The following is a 21236-nucleotide window of genomic DNA, read 5'->3' on the forward strand; positions in this document are numbered from 1 at the left end:
AGATATCGCCATTAGTGTGGGCCAGGGGTGACTCTATAATGTTTGTACGATATGGGTATCAAACGAAAGGTGTTACTGAGCATTTTAAGAGTGAGTGGGCATTAGGTCTATAGGTGGACGCCTTTTCGAGATATCGCCATTAGGGTGGGCCAGGGGCGACTCTAGAATGTGTTTGTACGATATGGGTATCAAATGAAAGGTGGTAATGAGTATTTTAAAAGGGAGTAATCCTTAGTTCTATATGTGGACGCCTTTTCGAGATATCGCCATAAAGGTGGACCAAGGGTGATTCTAGAACGTTTGTACGATATGGGTATCAAACGAAAGGTGTTACTGAGCATTTTAAGAGGGAGTGGGCATTAGGTCTATAGGTAGACGCCTTTTAGAGATATCGTCATTAGGGTGGGCCAGGGTGACTCTAGAATGTGTTTGTACGATATGGGTATAAAATAAAAGGTGGTAATGAGTATTTTAAAAGGGAATAATCCTTAGTTCTATAGGTAGACGCCTTTTCGAGATATCGCCATAAAGGTGGACCAAGGGTGACTCTAGAATGTTTGTACGATATGGGTATCAAACGAAAGGTGTTACTGAGCATTTTAAGAGGGAGTGAGCATTAGGTCTATAGGTGGACGCCTTTTCGAGATATCGCCATTAGGGTGGGCCAGGGGTGACTCTAGAATGTTTGTACGATATGGGTATCAAACGAAAGGTGTTACTGAGCATTTTAAGAGGGAGTGGGCATTAGGTCTATAGGTGGACGCCTTTTCGAGATATCGCCATTAGGGTGGGCCAGGGGTGACTCTAGAATGTGTTTGTACGATATGGATATCAAATTAAAGGTATTAATGAGGGTTTTAAAAGCGAGTGGCCCTTAGATGTATATGTGAAGGTGTTCTCGCGATATCGACCAAAATGTGGACCAGGTGATCCAGAAAATCATCTGTCGGGTACTGCTAATTTATTTATATATGCAATACCACTAACAGTATTCCTGCCAAGATTACAAGGGCTGTTGATTTCGCCTTGTAGAACTTTTTCATTTTCTTCTACTTAATATGGTAGGTGTCACACCCATTTTACAAAGTTTTTTCCAAGGTTATATTTTGCGTCAATAAACCAATCCAGTTACCATATTTCATCCCTTTTTTCGTATTTGGTATAGAATTATGGCATTTTTTTCATTTTTCGTAATTTTCGATATCGATAGTAGTAGCGTTCCTGCCAAATTTCATCATGATATCTTCAACGACTGCCAAATTACAGCTTGCAAAACTTTTAAATTACCTTCTTGTAAAAGTGGGCGGTGCCACGCCCATTGTCCAAAATCTTACTAATTTTAAATTCTGTGTCATAACTTCAACCCATCTGCCAAGTTTCATCGCTTTAACCGCCTTTGGCAATGAATTATCGCATTTTTTCGGTTTTTCGAAATTTTCGATATCGAAAAAGTGGGCGTGGTTATAGTCCGATATCGTTCATTTTAAATAGCGATCTGAGATGAGTGCCCAGGAATCTACATACCAAATTTCATCAAGATACCTCAAAATTTACTCAAGTTATCGTGTTAACGGACGGACGGACGGACGGACGGACATGGCTCAATCAAATTTTTTTTCGATCCTGATTATTTTGATATATGGAAGTCTATATCTATCTCGATTCCTTTATATATGTACAACCAACCGTTATCCAATCAAACTTAATATACTCTGTGAGCTCTGCTCAACTGAGTATAAAAATGAACGTCCACGTATTCGTTTGCGTCGTCTTGGCGATACTGGTGCTCCTGTTGTTCGTAAGTGTTGTAGTAGTCCTGCCATGATTGTTCCTCGCTCTCCGGATCGGATGTGTTGGTGTCGCCTTCGTATTGGCCAGAGTCGGTTGTGGTGGAATCGAGGGTTGGGGAAATATGGTTTACACGTTAAACTTTGTTCGGGAAATTCCTAATATGTTGATGGGATTGCGTGGGCGGTGGTCGTTTCGACGTAGCATTGTTGTCGTTAGGTCTGTTGATGTAGTTAACATTCCTCGTTTTCAGCGACTGGTCTACTTCCATTGGTACCGGCGGCTTTGGCTGAGTTGGTCTTGGAGGTGGTTTATTGTTAAGAGGTCTACCAGGAGGTACACCTTGCCCATAGTAGTACTGAGGATAGGGCTGTCGGTATATGTGTTGTTGGTATATGGGTTGTTGATATGAGGTATGCTGGAACTGTGGGGGGAACTGTATCATGGGAGGGGTTGGTTGAGGTATGTGGGCGAGCTGTGGGTAGAAGGGATGATTTCCGTGTTGGAACTTCCTTGCGGGAATAGAAGGTTTTTGGTGGGTGTCGAATGGGGTTGAAGGTGAACTCAGTATCTTCGGAAAGCTATATTGGTTGTTAGCATGTATGGACCTAAAGTTTTGGTTTTCTAATTTAGTGCATAAATGTAATGCTTCGGGTAAGTCTGCAGGTTCTTTCATGCCGAGAAGCCTGGAGAGGTCACCTGATAATCCTCTTACGAAGGTATCTAGTGCTTTATCGCGATATGTATTGGTGAGTACACGCATGGCTTCGTCGTTAATTTCCATACAGGAAATTTTATTGAGGATGAGAGATAGGTGCTTGTAAACTTCTGCGTAGAACTCCTGTACCGACTTCCGTCCTTGGATGAGACAGGTCATTTGGTACTCGAGGGTGCTGAGATCCCTCTTGTCGGCGTAGTACGTTGTAAGACAACGCGAAATTGCCTTCCAATTGAGCGGGGTGTTGTATGCTTCGAGCGCGGCATCTGCACCACCGACAATTTTATTTCTGATAATTCTTCCAACTACTGAACTCAGTAGGGTTTCCACTGAACTCTCTTAGGGAACGGACGACGTCAGGGATCTTGTCCATGTCGGAAATGCTATTTCTGAACCTCTCGTCAATTGTCTGATCAGTTAGCAAAGGGGGTTGAGCACTGATTCTAGTCAGTACTGAAGCGTCGGTCTGAAGGATTTCGGCTAGGGTGCTTCTTACAACTTCCCTAAATTCCTCGGTCGTTGTTACGACTTGGGGAGGGGAAAGGTTTGCAGGTGCTGTTGAGGCAGCTGTTGCTTCTGTATTTAGGAGTGGAGGCCTAAGTATATTATTCTGAGCCATTTTTCTCATTCGCTTACCGACCTCGCAAGTTAGTAAAAACAAAAATTGTTTAACGATAGCAGTTCACTTTCACTTTCACTTCACTTAACTTAGTTCTATCTTTATTGGTTAACTATATATTACTCTAATTTAATTATTTCTTACATTAGTCCCACGGCGTAGAGGGTTTTTGGTCCTTTTTGCATCTTTTCTCGATAGTTATAGAAATTCTCTGCTACTCTGGTTCCCTCGATGCGCACTCTGCGTGGGTGCGTGACTTTCTTCTACTGAAGCTATTCACTAGTGGATTCCAGTTGTCGCGCTGAGTTTTCCGCGAATCTGTTTGCGAGGCACTGCTTTAGGGCCTTTTGGAGTGTTAAATTCGCGGGGCACTACTTTAGGGCCTTTTAACTCGCGACTGGGCCGTTGGGCGCCAGTTAACCCGTTGTGGGTTTAAAACTTAAAAAAAATTATTTTTTTGCCGGCTTATACCGGTGTTTTTCACTTTATTACTTTTACATGAGCAAAATACAACTGAAATACAACTGAACTTCAACTGAACTTAAAACTATATTAGTATGGCTTTTTATTAATTCTTAGCGACGGCCCAATTGCAGCGGCGTCGCATCGTTGTTGGTATTTTCATATGTTGCAGTGGTATCGTATCACTGCCAATGTTCCCATCCGCTGGTGACGCGCGGTTGACGTTTGTTGGATGCTCGTATAGAAATATGAAGCTAAGGTATGCGCAGTACTTGCAGTGTGAACTATGTTCCCACGGAGCGGTAGTGAGGCATCAGCATTTATTTCATATGCATGCGCGTTTTGTAACTGGAGTGAAGAATGCAGGTGGCTTATGTTGTTGATATCATGTCACCAGTAATGTTCCCATGATGTGAATATGCTTAGTCAGCGTTTATCGCATTCTCGTGTGCTGCGATGTGACTTAGAGAATGCAGGCAACCCACTATGTGAATGTTTGTGAAGTTTGAATGTGTGTGGTGTTAACTCATATTTGCATTATTTCATGAAATGGAATAGGTGGTGCTTATTTCTATTTTGCATTATTCAAAGGAATTGACATTTCTAGAATTATAATTTGACGTTCGGCATTTCTCAAGTGAAAACCAAACGAAAAAAGAAGTCATTTGTTTTGTTTTATTTTTTTCATAAAAACTGTGAAAAAAAATAAATGAACTGGATTTAAGTAAATTCGGTATATGTTGTGCTTAAATTTGGTGAGAAATGTCCCACTAAATTTATTAAGTATGATTTTGTTGTGTCGAAGAAACTACTTTGTAATAGAATTGCGTTGCTTTTCTACAGAAACAACCATGATTACAGCTGAAATAATCTTGGAAATTGCTGACCGACTGCATTCTATTGAAGATGTTATACATTTCGCATCGGCAAATTCATTTTTGCCTGGGATTTTGGCAACAAGAATTCAAGAGTATCGAGTTCATCGCATTTTTTACGACGAACCGCTGATGCATTATTTCGGTCAATATTGTAGATTTCTCGAAGTCGAAACCCGACATTCCGCAAATTTCAACTGGTTCTTTTCAAATGGTTGCTTCCTTACTGAAAATTTACAATATCTCTTCATTACACAACTGCCCCAACAAACAACGGTTCGGCGCAACGTGTTCAAACCTCTTTTCATGACGAGAAATCACTTATTGGGAAATCGAATATACAGAATCGTTGACTGTTGCCATTCAACTTGCAAATTTACGACTACCAAATCTGATAGCCATAAGATTTACATATACAATGTTGCTTTGAAATACGGATCAAGTCAATATTAGAAACACTCGCCCACTGTTTTCGAATCAATATCGCTACAACTATTTGGTAACCTAACTCATGGATCCCTCGAGTTGAACGACTATATGCACCAGCGTCCCGAAGATTATTGTTCCTACACACTTACTAACTTTTTTACTCTGATGCCTTAAGAATAAAAAAATTTTAAAAAAAGTAATGAAAAAATGTATTTATGATGTGTTGTACTGATTCATCTTCATCTGATCGAGTTTTCTTAGACAAGTGTATGAACAATGAACATGGCTGCCATTTGGCAATAGGGATTTTTCAGATACAATGGAAAGAGATACACCACAACACTACATATCTGTCACATCGTACTTTCGGTGTATATTGACATTAGGTCTTTTTGTTACGAACTATGGAGAATCAACACGTGTGTTCAATATTTATGTAGTTTTCCATTCATAATTGAGTATTTCTTCATTTTCAATTTAATTCATATCAATATTTATAATACATTGGGAATTCCTGCTGTAAGTATGTCGTATCGTTGTACAAAAACATAGTAGAAAATTGTGGCAATGATGTATCATGTTTTTCTCTTCAAATTTATTTTTTCAAATGTTCTTTCTTCCTTCATTTTACAGAATACATTTACTGAATTCAACTGTATCTAATCATGCGCACGTGTTTTATTGTTTTTCATCAAATTTTTTCCACGGTTTGTATTTTCGTTTTGTTTTTTTGGACATATACGTGTGGGTGTTGTTGGCGGCCACCGTGGTGTGATGGTAGCGTGCTCCGCCTATCACACCGTATGCCCTGGGTTCAACTCCCGGGCAAAGCAACATCAAAATTTTAGAAATAAGATTTTTCAATTAGAAGAAAATTTTTCTAAGCGGGGTCGCCCCTTCGGCAGTGTCTGGCAAGCGCTCCGATTGTATTTCTGCCATGAAAAGCTCTCAGTGAAAACTCATCTGCCTTGCAGATGCCGTTCGGAGTCGGCATAAAACATGTAGGTCCCGTCCGGCCAATTTGTAGGGAAAAATCAAGAGGAGCACGACGCAAATTGGAAGAGAAGCTCGGCCTTAGATCTCTTCGGAGGTTATCGCGCCTTACATTTTTTTTTTTTGTTATTTACGTGTGGGTGTATTTCGACCGCGCATTTTTTGTTTGCACATGTGCTTTTCTTAAATTAAATCTATTGCGGTGAACATGGAGTTTTAGTGAATTTTTTTCTTTCTCTTGAAGAAAATGCCTCGAGCCAGACGTCAAAATATCGGTAAATGTACGCGTAGTGCTAACAGAATGTTACTTCAAAGAAGAGCGCAAAGTATTTATGACCTGTCACAACAAAATGAAATACGACGTGAACGATATGCACGAAATAGATCTGATTGATTACAGTATGCATGGATATATTGGATTAATGAGTGCGATATGTCCACATTGTGAAGCTGCTAAGTTTCTGGGTGAAACGGCTGGCATGTGTTGTGCTAATGGCAAAGAGAAATTGCCGGCATTTGAAACTCCACCTGATCCATTGCACTCATTGATTTTTGGAGGGTCACCAATGTCGAAGCATTTTATGAATCATATACAAGAATACAATTCATCATTTCAAATGACTTCTTTTGGTGCTACAAAATTAATAAGAGACAATTTTATGCCGACATTTAAGGTGATTACTTCATGTGGAATATCTAATTGTTCTGTAGATCTAAGTAACAGTTTCTACAATGTTTTTAAGTATTCTGATCCAACATCAAATTACATTGCATACATATTACAGATTCAAGGTCAGATTTATCATAGGGCGGGTGCATTGTTACCATTTCCTGACGCTAACCATCAATTTTTGCAAATATATATTATAGGAGATGAAAATCGTGAGTTGGATGAACGTTGCACAATTCGCTGACATACAGAACGAGCGATTATTTGCGATCTCCAAAGATTTTTTCATCAGAACAATGAATTAGTGAAATTGTTCAAAACCGCTCTCGATCGTATGCCATCTGATAATCACAAAATCATAATCAGAGCGGATAAACGCCTTTTGGTGAGCATGCCAGAAGATTTAATGTACGGACGATTGATGAAGTGGCAATTGTAATTGTTGGCGATCAGTTTCAATTCCGCGATATAGTACTTCATCGTAGAAATGAACAATTACAGCGTGTTTCGGAGCTTCATCGTAGTTACGACGCATTACAATATCCAATTCTACATTGGAAAGGTGATAATGGTTATCACATTAATATACCAATGATAGATCCAAGAACCGGTAAATAATATACTAATTATATTAATCAGATATTAAATAAAAACTAAAATTTAAAATCGAATGAACATATTTTTTACAGGTCGAGATGTTCAAAAGAAAGTTAGTGCGATGAATTATTATTCTTATCGATTGATGATTCGTGCACAAGAACAAAATTACATTCTGAGATGTGGTAAACTTTTTCACCAATACATTGTAGACATGTATGCAAAAACTGAAACTGAACGTCTCAATTTCATCCGATTCAATCAAGCAAAATTGCGATCTGAAGAGTACATACTTTTGCAAGATGCAATAGCGAATGATGCAAACGTGAATGATATCGGACGTCTGATGATATTACCAGCTTCTTATATTGGTAGTCCACGCCACATGCACGAATATGCACAAGATGCTATATCATATGTTCGAAAATACGACCGACCAGATCTTTTCATCACTTTTACGTGTAATCCGATATGGAACGATATAAAAAATAATTTGTTCGACGGTCAGTCACCAACAGATCGACACGATGTTACAGCATATGTATTCCGGCAAAAATTTAAGGCACTGATGGATTTAATTGTGAAATTAAGCGTTTTTGGAAAGGTACAATGTTGGATGTACTCGCTTGAATGGGAAAAAAGAGGTTTGCTACACGCACACATATTGATATGGCTGGTACGTAAAATAACACCGCACGAGATTGATAGCGTTATATCAGCCGAAATACCAGATCAAACCATCGATCCAGAATTATTTGAAGTGGTAACAAAAAACATGATTCACGGTCCATGCGGTGAAATAAATATGAATTCACCATGTATGATCGATGGGAAATGTTCAAAGCGGTATCCGAGAGCATTAATTTCCGATACCATAAGAGGCAATGACGGATATCCATTGTATCGACGTCGATCATTTGAAAATAATGGTAAAACGGCGATAATAAGAGTGCGCAACCAAGACATCGAAGTTGACAATCGTTGGGTCGTGCCATATTCACCGATACTGTCAAAAGTTGTTCAGGCTCACATAAATGTAGTACTGTAACACAGTAAAGTCAAATACATTTGTAAATATGTAAATAAAGGAAGTGATATGGCTGTTTTTAGAGTAGATGGTGAAAATAGAAATGATGAAATCACTCAATATCAAATGGGGCGATACATAAACAGTAATGAAGCAGTTTGGCGTATCTTTTCGTTTCCTTTGCACGAAAGACATCCTGCTGTTGTCCATTTGGCAGTTCATCTGGAGAATGGTCAACGAGTTTATTTCACTACTGAGAATGTACAGCAGAGAGCAGCACAGCCAGCAGCAACTACTTTAACAGCTTTTTTCAATTGTGTGAAATCGACACATTTGCCAGAAATTTGATATATGTTGATATACCGCAATATTACACCTGGAATTCATCATCGAAAAAATTTCAACGGCGTAAACAAGGAACATCCAGGTATTTTCCAAACAGATGCCTTGGGCAGGATGTATACGGTACATCCCAACAATGCTGAATGTTTCTACTTGCGAATGTTGTTGGTAAACGTTTGAGAACCAAAATCATTTCAAGATTTAAGAACAGATCGCGGTCATTTTTGTCAGACATATCGCGAAGCATGTCAGCTCTTGCATTTGTTAGAAGATGACACTCATTGGGATGCATCGATTTCATCTCATCCACAACAAATACGAATGCTATTATCGATTATAATATCAACATGCATGCCATCGAATCCAATTTAATTGTGGAATAAATATAAAGATTGCATGACTGAAGATGTTTTAATTCGGATGCGTTGTAGAGCAATGGATCCTGATTTGCTGATTGCATTGGAAATGTACAATGAGGCTTTGATAATAATTGAAGATATGTGTCCTGCGATTGCCAATAAAGCATTGGGTAGTTAGCTTTGATTTCACCAAATCGTCCAATGCATGATTTAGCGATACGTGAAAAAATTAACATTACACATAAACATGCGTGTTCAGTTGTACAATGATCAGTCTGCAGAGCAGTTCTTGAAGGAATTGTTAGAGATCGGAAATGGCAAAATTCCAATCGACAGTACAATTGGTTTGATTGCATTGCCAAACAATTTTTGTACAATTATCCAATCAAAAGAAGAATTAATTGAACGAGTGTTTCCAAATATTGTTCAAAATTACATGAATCACGATTTGTTGAGAGAACGCACAATACTGGCACCAAAAAATATACATGTCAATGAAATCAATCATCACATTCTGAAAAAATTGCCAGGTGTGGTGACAACATACAAATCAGTGGATAGCGCAATGAATCAAGATGACGCAGTGAATTATCGAGTTGAATTTTTGAATTCATTGGAACCGTCTGGTATGCCACCGCATTGTTTAAATTTGAAGGTCGGCTCATCAGTTATTTTATTACGGAATTCAAATACACCAAAATTGTGTAATGGAACAAGACTGAATGTAGAAAAGTTGATGACGAATTTAGTTGAAGCAACAATACTGACCGGCAAAGCGAAAGGTGAAATTGTGCTTATAACGCGAATCCCACTGATACCAACAGACATGCCATTTGAATTCAAGCGTTTGCAATTTCCAGTGCGCCTGTCATTTGCTATGTCAGTCAACCAGGCGCAAGGACAAACGCTTCGAGTATGCGGATTGAATTTGGAGGAACCGCGCTTTTCGCACGGACAGCTATACGTTGCCTGTTCTACAAATGACATCGCATCAATACGATATCACATCACTCAAATCGTTGTCGCTGTGATATCACCATCAAATATCACAAGTTCTAGTTTTACTACTATCATGCAACATGGCAACTCCGCAGCACGAACGTGACATTGTTGCAGATACAAATATAAAGTTGCAACATCTGGCATACACTTTATGTATATAATACCTACATGGGTGAATGAACACCGTAAATACAAAAATGTTCTCAACTTAATACAGCTCAAGCAAATGGTTACCAGGCATGTTGCTATCAAGCTTAAAAACATGCTTCCAAAACCGATTTTGTTGACAAACATTAAATTGTCATGCGCGTACTCTGGCTCTCTTTGATTCACAAAAGTTTTGAGCTTATAACAGTTTTGGGCCACAGCCGTTACTACATATATTTAGGCATCGCATGACTTTAACAAGAAATCGTTTTGCTATTAAGCGACCCAAAGCTTACAAACACATTCACTGGGCTGGGCTGTCTACCTAACTATGTACATTTGTATGGCTGTACCATTTCAGCGGTTCAACGCAACAACGCCGGCGCAAACAAAACAAAAGCAAGCAGCACACAAACTGGCAAACTGGTTTGCACTAGTGGAAGAGTATATTGAGTTAGGTATGAAAATGAATATGGAAACAAACAAAGATACCAATAGAGGCAAAAGCATGCATATGTATATATGTGGATAGTGGTGGCAGATTATTTGTGGCCTGCCAAAAGCAAACCCAAAATCAAAACAATAGCACGCGCAAAAGAAAAAATAAGAACAATAATAAAGAGGTGTTTTTTCTTGCTTTTAAAGGCGCTCGAATGTATGTAAGTATATACATGTGTATTTATGTTCATTACGTGTAATATGTAAGTATGGTCAGGAAAAAAACATATATAAATACATACATATACATATGGAAGGTAGGTATATGGAATAGCGTGCAGAATATTTTTTTGAAGAACAAAACTTAAATATCTATGTATATAACTGTAATACTAATTTCACACAGACGGCTTATTGAATAATAAAGGCAATTTTCTACATTAAGACGCTTATTGAGCTCAATCTTCCCTACAAAATTCGAATCTATTATTATTTCATTAGTAGCTAATCGAATGCCTAATGAAGTCAAAAGCACAATGCAACTCTGTTGGCAGCGTTCCGCTTCCGTTTCCGTTTCTTAGTTTTCAAAGCAAATGTCATTGTCTGCATGGCGGAACGATACAAGGTGGCCGCATCGACCAGCTGATTATAACCTTTTTTTATTGGTTTGATACATCAACTACCGGCGCAGTACGATTTTGACATTTGTCCATCGAATTTACAAGTACATGGAATTTTGTTTGTTTGTAGGTATGTCAACATGCTCCCACCTTGTATCGTTCCGCCATGATTGTCTGTCTCATCCTTCATACTAATCGAGCAGTTACTTCTGTGTGAAAGCAAAAAATTTACGATTTCATTAGCAGGTGAAATGAGATCATTAAGTTTCTGTGTGAAAACAGTATAAGAGCGTAAGTAATATACGTATGTATATAGAAGCGTATTTTCTACGTTTCTTGTGGTATGCGATAATATGTTGTTTGGAATACTGATTTTTTTTAATGAATTGACAATTGTTTAGGCCACCAAGTAGGATTTTGGTATGGATAAGAGGTGGTCATACACAAAATCCAAAATTTACTTTGTTTTTAACATTTTTTATACGTTGTTCGAATAAAATGTTTGATTTCAGATAAGCGTGGATAAGGCTAGGTTACGTTCAACTGGTCGGCGAGGACCTCGCATAGACTGAATGAGTCCGTAGTGTTAACAGAAGTTTGCTTAACGATTTAACTAAAACCCGTATTGGTGGCCGCCACACAGTGGCACTTTTGCTTGGTTTAGACGCGAAAAAGTAAAAATTTTCAAGTCATATATTTTTTAAATTTGAATGCAGTTTGTTTTTAAAATGTCCACAGTATATAACGGTAATTATCATTTCTTATAATTATTGTTCTTCATTGAATAATCCGCTGTCAAACTGTGAGTTGTTGATGACGCGCTAAGTAGTGCAATTTACAGAAGTGAAATAACGCGTGGTTTAAAATTAAATAAAAGTTTGTAGTGAAACAAAAGCTAAAAGAAGATCGCGGGTTCGAATCGAGCTCAAGGCCTAAAAATAATTTTTACCATTATTATTGTTATGATAAATTTTTTCTTAGTTTCCGATATAACAAAAAAATTGTTAATACATCCCAGAGCACGGGGAAAAAAGTGTCAATAAAATATGACACTATGGCAGCATTGCCATCAAACAAGTCCAATTTTCACATCCATTCTGCAACAGATGTCGCAGTGTTGTGAATATCAATTGGCACGAACCAGAATAGAAGTAGGATTAATGAAGACAAACAAAAAACCGCTGTGATGGCTGAATGGTTATAGCAGCGGCGCCTAAATGTTGCCGATGAAGGAATTGAGCAGTTCCCGAAATGGATCTATACAACGAGCTTTGGCAGTTGTCTAAATTTTTCCTTTCTTCTATTCTAATTTAAAAATTTTTTCAATTAAGAAAAAATTTATCATAACAATAATAATTGTTAGGCCTTGAGCTCGATTCGAACCCGCGATCTTACAAATCAGTAGGCCGATATAACAACAAAAATTGTTAAAAGCTAAAATATATTTTAGGTATTTAAAATCTACACGTAATTATATTATTTTGTAAGTGTTCAAAAGTTTTTTGGTTGAGTATTTTTTACGGTATAATGAGTTTTTTAATGTGTATTATTTTTGTGCTGAAAATATATAAAACCGTGAGAAGAAAAGCCAGCCAAAAGTTTGAACCACGCTGAACCACAATAATTTTTGTATTTCTGCTATATTACATATAACGCAAATGATTATTCATCCCCGTAGGTTCCGGTTTTTATGCAATGACGATAACAAAGTGGGAGTTGTATGAGGTGTGGGTTGCAGAACGCGGCCAAAATGAAAAGGATAAAGCCTTTTAGACCACGTCTGTACTGTTTTAGGGAGGGAGTAAATAGAGACGAGGGATTGTGTGATGAATGCTGCAGTAAAGTTCGAATTTTTTTATAAAAGTTTCGTATGAGATGGATTCAAGTGAATTACACCAAGTTAATTTTCTTGGAAAGCTTGCTTCATGGCTTGAAGAAGATAAGAAATTTAAATATAGGTATGTTCAATTGTGAGCAAAAGAACGAGGTAAGGCTATACGACATTTTTTGTTCGGGGTAAATTCAAAAATTGTGGAAGGGGTCCAACCCCCCATCCCCCTTCGCCTATCCTCACTGAAGGGGGGTAAGGCATACAAACATATACACTTGTTTTGAATGAAATATATTCATTTTTCAGTGAGTTATTAATTTTTCGCGTCTAAATCATGCAAAAATGCCACTGTGCGCCGTGGTGTGATGGTAGCGTGCTCCGCCATCCACACCGAAGATCCTGGGTCCACGCCCCGGGAAAAGCAAAATCAAAATTTTAGAAACACGTTTTTTAAGTTAAAATAAAATGTTTCTTTCTGCCATGAAAAGCTCTTAGTGAAAACCCATCTGCCTTGCAGATGCCGTTCGGAGTCGGCATAAAACAATTATGTCCTGTCCCGCCAATTTGTAGGAAAAGGAGCACAACCCAAATTGGAAGAGAAGCTCGGCCTAAAATCTCTTCGGAGGTTATCGCGCCTTACATTTTTTTTTTGTATTTATGTTATAAAATAACTCCCTCCTCTTGGCAAATAGAGGAAAGAAGCTTTCCAGGACCTATGCCACAATGATGATAGAAGAAACTTTGTTAGTTTAAGGTTGTAATACCTTAACATGATCTTCGACTTTTGACAGCCCCACACTTGGGTCCACGCCGTGCACGCTTGGTAGATCATATGTAAGTCCCACCTTCTCTATATGTATATATGTATGCTTCTCCCTATTCAGATTCTTTCCAGGGATTGCTTACACTCTAACACATTTAAGATGCTGTGCAATGCGAGATAATTGCCTAAATTGCTGATTGGTATTCAATGTAAAAATTAAAAAATTATACTAGCTGCAGAACTTAAACGCACTGGAACAATATACTATAAAAGCGTGCAATTACTGGCATATGCTGATGACATTGATATCATCGGCCTAAACACCCGCGCTGTTAGCTCTGCTTACTCCAAACTGGAAAAAGAAGCGGTAAAGATGGGTTTGATGGTGAATGAGGACAAAACGAAGTACCTTCTGTCATCCCGCAAAGAGTCAGCGCATACGAGCCTTGGCAACCACGCTACTGTTGGCAGCCATAATTTCGAAATAGTAAAAGACTTCGTTTATTTGGGAACCAGCATCAACACTAGCAACAACATCAGCACTGAAATCCAGCGAAGAATCAATCTTGCCAATAAATGCTACTTTGGACTAGGTAGGCAATTGAAAAGTAAAGTCCTCTCTCGGCGAACGAAACTGATTCTCTACAAGTCACTTATCGTACCCGTCCTGCTATATGGGACAGAAGCGTGGACCATGACAACAGCAGATGAAGCGACTTTTGAATTGTTCGAGAGAAAAGTTCTTCGAAAGATTTATGGACCTCTACGCGTTGGCGATGGCGAGTACCGGAGATGATTTAATGATGAGCTATTCGAGCTATACACAGACATCAACATAGTCCAGCGAATTAAAACCCAGCGGCTGCGCTGGCTAGGCCATGTTATGCTAATGAAAGATGATGCTCCGGCCAAGAAAGTTTTTCTATCGGAACCCGCCCATGGAAGCAGAGGTAGAGGGCGGCCCCCACTCCGTTGGAAGGACCAGGTGTAAAACGATTTAAACTCCCTTCAATGTATATATTCACGAGGCTGCAGTTTTAGGTATATTCTTCCAGTCTTTCTACAGCTATGCTAGCGACTACTTCTTCCGCCTGAAAAACGATACAGTGATCTGGCAGATTGTAGGATTTGTTTATTTCCGGATCAGCGCGGTATTCCTCAAACCCTTCTCTTTCCAATACTTTTGAACTATCGGTGTACACGTATATCGTCTTGTCCGCCACTTGTGTACCCTTGCGCCAAATATCCAGCTCTTTGGTTCCGGAGCCCCTTCGAAGCGCAGATACAGATTTAAGTAGTATGTAATCGATTGATATCAAAGTAAATATCATCACGAAAAAGAGGAAACTGTAGGTTTATAATGGATATTATAACTGGGCATCGCCATTTGGCGTAAATTAGGCCCAGTAAGAGATAGCTGATTTGAGTGGGTTGCAGGGGCAGCCATCAATCACGTTCTTTGCTAAAATCAGCAAGTACACTCAGAGAAAAACGCCGTTCTAAAATCCAGCACCACCGGACTCAATTCAAGCTTTTTATGTTCTTGCTTTTTTGTTCTTGATAAACGAACGACCTGTTCTCAAAACAACAAGCTTGTTCTTGAACTGACAACCACTTTCTTGAAAAGAGAACGGCTGGTCTTAAAATATGAACAAATGTTCTATTAATGAGAACGATGTTCTTAAAATAAGAACAATGTTCTTAATTTAAGTTCGTGAAAAAAGAAACGGTAACATGTTAAATACAAGATTTGGCACAAGCTATCAAGCAGTTGTAGTGGCCCAGCGGCTATGATGTTGCGGTTGCGATCGTGTGGCGCGAGTACGATTCCGTCAAACTCTGAATTTTTTTTAAAAATTTTTTTATGTTCTATTTTTTTAACTCTTATTTTTCGTTTAGTTACATTCACGCATGCACAGGAAATTCTCAAACTTGTTATGAACTATTTAAATATATATTCAGATTGCATCAATAAAAAGAAGAATTTCTCAATAAGAGAAATACATAGAAAAATGCATATTATGCATTTTTTTTAATATTTTGGAAGTTAATAATAGCTTTCTTGTTATTAATATTTTTATTAATGACAAAAAAATTATTATTAATAAAAAAAATAAATAAATGGCTATTAATTGAAAAAATTACCTTCCCACTCCCCCCAAAAGTTCAAGCACAGACCGTTCTTAAATTGAGACCGAAAAATGTTAAATCGACCACAAATCGTTCCCGAAGCGTGAGAACGAAAAATCTTAAATCAAGCCCAAGTAGTGCTTGAAATGAGCACAGGAGGTTAACACATCAATACCAAAGTGGTCATAAAATATGAACGGTGTGCTTGCAAAAACTGTTCTTACAACGAGCCCATCGGTCACGAGTTAAGAAAAAACGTACTTAACAGACTTTTGTCAACGAATGTTCTTAATTTTGAACTTGCTTCGTTCGTTTTAGAACGATTTTTTCTCTGAGTGTAGAAAAGTTCCCTGAAAGCCTAGAATTTTGCCAAGGGTATGAAGTTATTTTATAAAATAGGTCTTGGTGTTTGATAGAGTTTCTCTGTTTGGTCGCTAAGCAAACTTCTGGTGACACTTTGAACTCATTTACTGTTTATGCGGTCCTCCTAGACCGACCAGTACACGTTCGTTCTATCAGATAGCTTTCGCTTTTTATTTTTTGAAAAAAAAAAAAAATTAACTAGTTTATTATTTGTTGCTAGTGCAGCCATCTTGTCACGGGTACGAGCCTTGCTGTTTGCACCTGCACTTTCTCAATTTTTTGGAGGATGTAGGGAGATAGGCCAATAAATGTTTTCCCTCTTTTGATGATATGTGGGCGGATATTGGGTGATTTGTTGCCGTAGTGCCCGCGTCGTCTAGCCTGTGGTATTACGACCAAATCAATACCGTAAAATAAGTTGAAGATAATAAGATATCTTAGAGCAACTAGCGTACAGAGACAACAGCACATCGGCATGCCAAAATAAGGAAAACGAGCAAGAACGGAACATATTAGAGAAAGGAACAGAGTCCTCTTGCAGACCCTAGTAGCTGTAATGTATATCGTGCTTTGGACCCACTTACAGAGCGGGCACTAAACATTGTCCCCTTAAACAGGAGAAGGAGGAAGCAGGACGAAGACAACTAAAGGATGAACTCACAGACAGAAAAAGAAGCACCGAACGGCGAAGGAATATAAACCTTCACTTGAACAGTTGAAAACGGGATGGAAGAAGTCTCAGTATAGGAGCCTTCAATCGGGTAAGTCGTCGGCATAGGAGCCTGTGGAGCAGCAGAAAGGAGGAACTCCCCAAAGCGATGATTCCATAACAAGCGATAGGGGGAATACTGACAGCACATTATTTCCACTAACATAAGAAATATTTGAGAAAGTCAACGTTGGAGATAAGAACTCCAACATTACCTATGATAGATGTCCGTCATATCGTGATAAGGGTGATTCTTGAAATTTTTCCTACAAATTGGCCCCAATGTTGTATTCGACTTCAAACGGCAGCAGCAAAGCATATGCATTTCGAACAAGAAGCTTTTCATGACAAAAATGAGCTGGGAGTTTTGCCAAACCACTGCGACTCCGATTATAAAAACTTTTTTCTAGTTGAAAATCGTGTTTATACATTTTTGATGTTGCTTGGCCAGGGACTCGGACTAGAACATACAGTACTGCGGCCACCCCCATTGACACGTTGATTTATTTAGATTCAATATAACTTTATGAAATTTGGTATACTGGCTATCTGGACCCAGAACAGATTTGTATTGAAAATGGGCAATAGCGAACGATAGTAGCGCCCACTTTGTCGATATCGAGTATGTACTTCGAAAAATGGAAAAGATCGATTATTCATTACCAAACATGTGGATTGATTTTGTGGCGCATAAATGGAGTTTTGGAAAATTGGCGTGGGGCCACCCACATTGGGAAGACATTTCGGTCAAGTCGTAAATCAAAATTCGTTGAAGATATCATGTTTAAGTTTGGCATTTGGGTTTTCCTTGAAATAATTTATAGACTTTGTGAAATAAAGAAAATAGATTGGTGACCAAGACCACTTTAAAACAAAATTTTTTTGAAAGTTGAATGGTAACAAAAAAGTTAGTTTTTTGCGGTATATTGCTCAATTACACTGATTTCACCTCAGTAGTGATTTGGTGCAGCAAAGTACGACAGTTAAACTCATTGCATTAAATAGGCGTGGTCCGCCCCTTATTAAGGTTATCTCTAAATTACATATATTGATGCCATAAATTGAACAAAAATTGATAAATTCTGACGAAATTCGATATAAAAATTGTTTTTATGACATATGGCAAAAAATTAATCACGCAAATGCAAGCCATAATTCAACTTGCCAGAAGTATAGTTCCTGGCATTACATATTAATCTGAACAAAATCAGTTGAAGACCACGCCCACTACTTATAAATTTTCATGTCAAGAGCCTACATTACTTGAAGTTAGTAAGGCTCATCACGAAACTTTTAATATCAAATTCCAAAAAAAAGCAACCAATTTAGACTGGGTCGATTTATTAACCTATATCGCCCCTTCGATTTTTCGATAGGATTTGAGCTCAGGAAAAAAGTTCCACTACGCATACCCAAAAAAACAGTTGTCGAGCCTGCGAAAAAAAAAATGCAGAAAGGGTAAATTTTTCGGCCAAAAACTCCCCAAAACCCAAATTTTTTTTTTCAAAAACTTTTATCGCCAACGTTTTTACAACAGTTATTTAAAAAAAATATATTTTTTTTGGGTTTTCGGGAGTGTTTTGGTCGAAAAATTGACCCTTTCGCCATTTTTCTTCGCAGGCTCGAAAATTATTTTATTGGGTATGCGTAGTGGAACTTTTTTTCCTAAGCCCAAATCCTATCGAAAAATCGATGGCGCGATATAGGTTAACTTTCGTCCATACAAATCGACCCAGGTTGATATACATATCTTAAAATGTATATTTAATATGTGCACACAGCTGGGTATATAATGTTCGGTTTCTCCTGCCATAGATTTCATTTGTTTTCTTTTTTTTTATTTCAAATAGGTGGCTACTTTGCAAAGAAATATCCATTAGCAACACCTTATTATAAAGCCGATTAATGTATGTAATACATTATCTGCGTACAAAATTGCACAGTAGGGGATATACAAATGTACAAAGAGACAACTTGAAAAAGAAGTTCCACCCTTATGAATGTATTCTATTTAGTTGATATACTTTTGAAAACATATATGCATACATATGTATGTACATACTCAATTTGCTTGTTTTCTTTAAAAACTTACACTTTAAATGCGTATATAATAATTCCAAATCGAATTCCTTTAACAAGTTCATTAACTTGCTATCATCATCATTATTATTTTGATGTTGTATAGCTGTACTCATACTAGCATGTTGCTGCCTCATTGTATCCAGCTGCATGCCACATTCCGGCGTATTTGCGTTGCAAGCGGTTTTTGTATTTAAGACACTTCCACCTAGTGAACTTTGCGGATTTTGTGTATCACAATCATCACCCGCATAATTTGCTAGAAATTCAAAATCAACTTCAGATTTTACAACAATTTCTGATGTAACCATTTTGCAAATGGAAATATGGTAAATTTAAAACACTGCACTGTGAAAAATCAATAATTTATTATAACACTATTTTTACAGACTCTGTCTGAACACTTTTATTTAACCATAAAGTACAGTATGCACGGGACGAAAGGCAAAGTACGACTGACAACTTCACGCCAAATTATCGATTGCCGCTACACAAATACTAACAAAATTACAAATGTACACGCCCGTATATGTATACGAACGAATATGTATAGTTGTTTAAATGTTTTTGTGCTTCTATACGATTCTATATATATCTATGGATGTACGTATGAATGTATGTATGAATGTATCTACATCAACATAAGACCTACAATAATACCAGGCATACAAGAATACATATCTTCATGCAAACGTATGAACATACTACATACGTTCATAGGTACAAACAGGAAAAAAAATACAACAAAACATAAAAACTCAATCTACACTGCCTGCCGTTCTAGCCATCGTAAAACCCAAAGCAATTCAAACTAAAAACAAAAACAACATAATGCACAACCCAACTCATTGCCCATATAATCTTTGCTGTCTGCCTGCCATCCTCACTGTGCCACACTTCTGTTCTACTCGTATTTACTCATTATACATAAGCTGTTGTAGAAATGTATGTAGATATGCGCATATTTATCCCTCGTATACTTTTTCATTTTCATACGAAGCTCACTGCTCAGCTACAACTTGGTTGCTGGTCTGTTTTATCATTCCCTGCTGCACACAATACTCAAGTGCTTGCCAACATACAAAACATACATACATTCATTCTAATGTACAGCATTGCTGGTGGTGGCGGCCTTTGCACAGGCGCTGCTAGCTCCTGCTGCTACAGCAAATCGTTTGTATTTTAGTGTTGTTGTGTCGTTTTTGTTTGGTTTTGCGCTGCGCAGCAAGGGCCTGTGCGCAGCCAAGAAATATAAAATGAACAACCGGCAGACACCGGTTTCTTGTTTGTAAAGTTGTATGAATGTACCGAGGTAGGGTTGCCAACTGTTGACATGACGGGTTTTGGGGCTAAGTAAATGCATGAGCGCTAGTTGATGGTATGTACATATATGAGAATGGGAATATAAAAGAAAAATTGTAAAGATATTCCTATGTTTGTGTAAGGATGTATGCTGGCATGCATGGGTGTTACATGAACATAAGGGTGGTGCGTTTTGAGGAGATATTATTTCCCTTCTGAAAATTCGTTACCTTGTAAAAAATAAATAACAGTCAGATTATTTTAAAAATCGTTTTCTATTTTATCGAGTTTTATTTTCTGTTGGAAAATAATAAATATTTTACAAGTATTTTATGTGTTTCTAAATGTAATAGTTATTAAAGTTATTTTATTGAACGGCGATTGCAAAGGTTTATGGAGAGTTTTTACGATCCACTTACGCGGAAAATGAAGCTAAGTAGGTTTTCAGCTGCTTGCAAAATGAAATAAATTTTTGTGCGCCATTCGTAAAGCTGAATTCTGCGAAGATAGCCTACCGATTTTTTTTTGGCAGTTCGATGACTACGACAACGAAGTGAAAAAATGAAATTTCCTCGAAAATGAGTTAATTTTGAATGTATTTTACTGTATATGTTGTTAAGACTAACTTTTATTATCGGGGGATGCGACACAGAAAAGAGTAGGACGCATTTAGAAGAGTTTCGCCCTATTCCGCTTCAACAGCCGGTTCTATGTACCAGAGCTACTCGGGATTTTTTCACGACCAAGGGCTGTAATTTCAGTGTAACCCCATTTCATTTGTTGTTAATGAACTAGAAACGTCTCAGGAGATAGGTTTGTGTATAGCATTGTAAAGTTATATGTTCGATAATGTGGGTACAAATGACTACTTTCACTCTAGGCGTCCAAAAACCCTGCGCCCAATCGTTGTAAGAAAGATTGAATCATTAATAGTTTGATGAATAAATGATAATGAATTGCTTTATAAAATTTT

The 21236-nt window shown here is 37.8% G+C and overlaps 1 protein-coding gene across 1 annotated transcript in view; it reads right to left on the minus strand.

Moving 5' to 3' along the window:
* Nucleotides 1–19389, minus strand: part of LOC137247035 (uncharacterized) — a 33292-nt gene extending 13903 nt beyond the window's left edge. Inside the window, exon 1 of the mRNA XM_067778102.1 lies at nt 18975–19389. Within this exon, the coding sequence (XP_067634203.1) occupies nt 18975–19272 (298 nt within the window). The 5' untranslated portion in view covers nt 19273–19389. The remainder of the gene's footprint in view (nt 1–18974) is intronic.
* Between the last annotated feature and the right edge of the window lie 1847 nt (nt 19390–21236).

The sequence above is a fragment of the Eurosta solidaginis genome, chromosome 3, assembly GCF_040869045.1.
Source record: "Eurosta solidaginis isolate ZX-2024a chromosome 3, ASM4086904v1, whole genome shotgun sequence".
Lineage (NCBI taxonomy): Eukaryota > Metazoa > Arthropoda > Insecta > Diptera > Tephritidae > Eurosta > Eurosta solidaginis.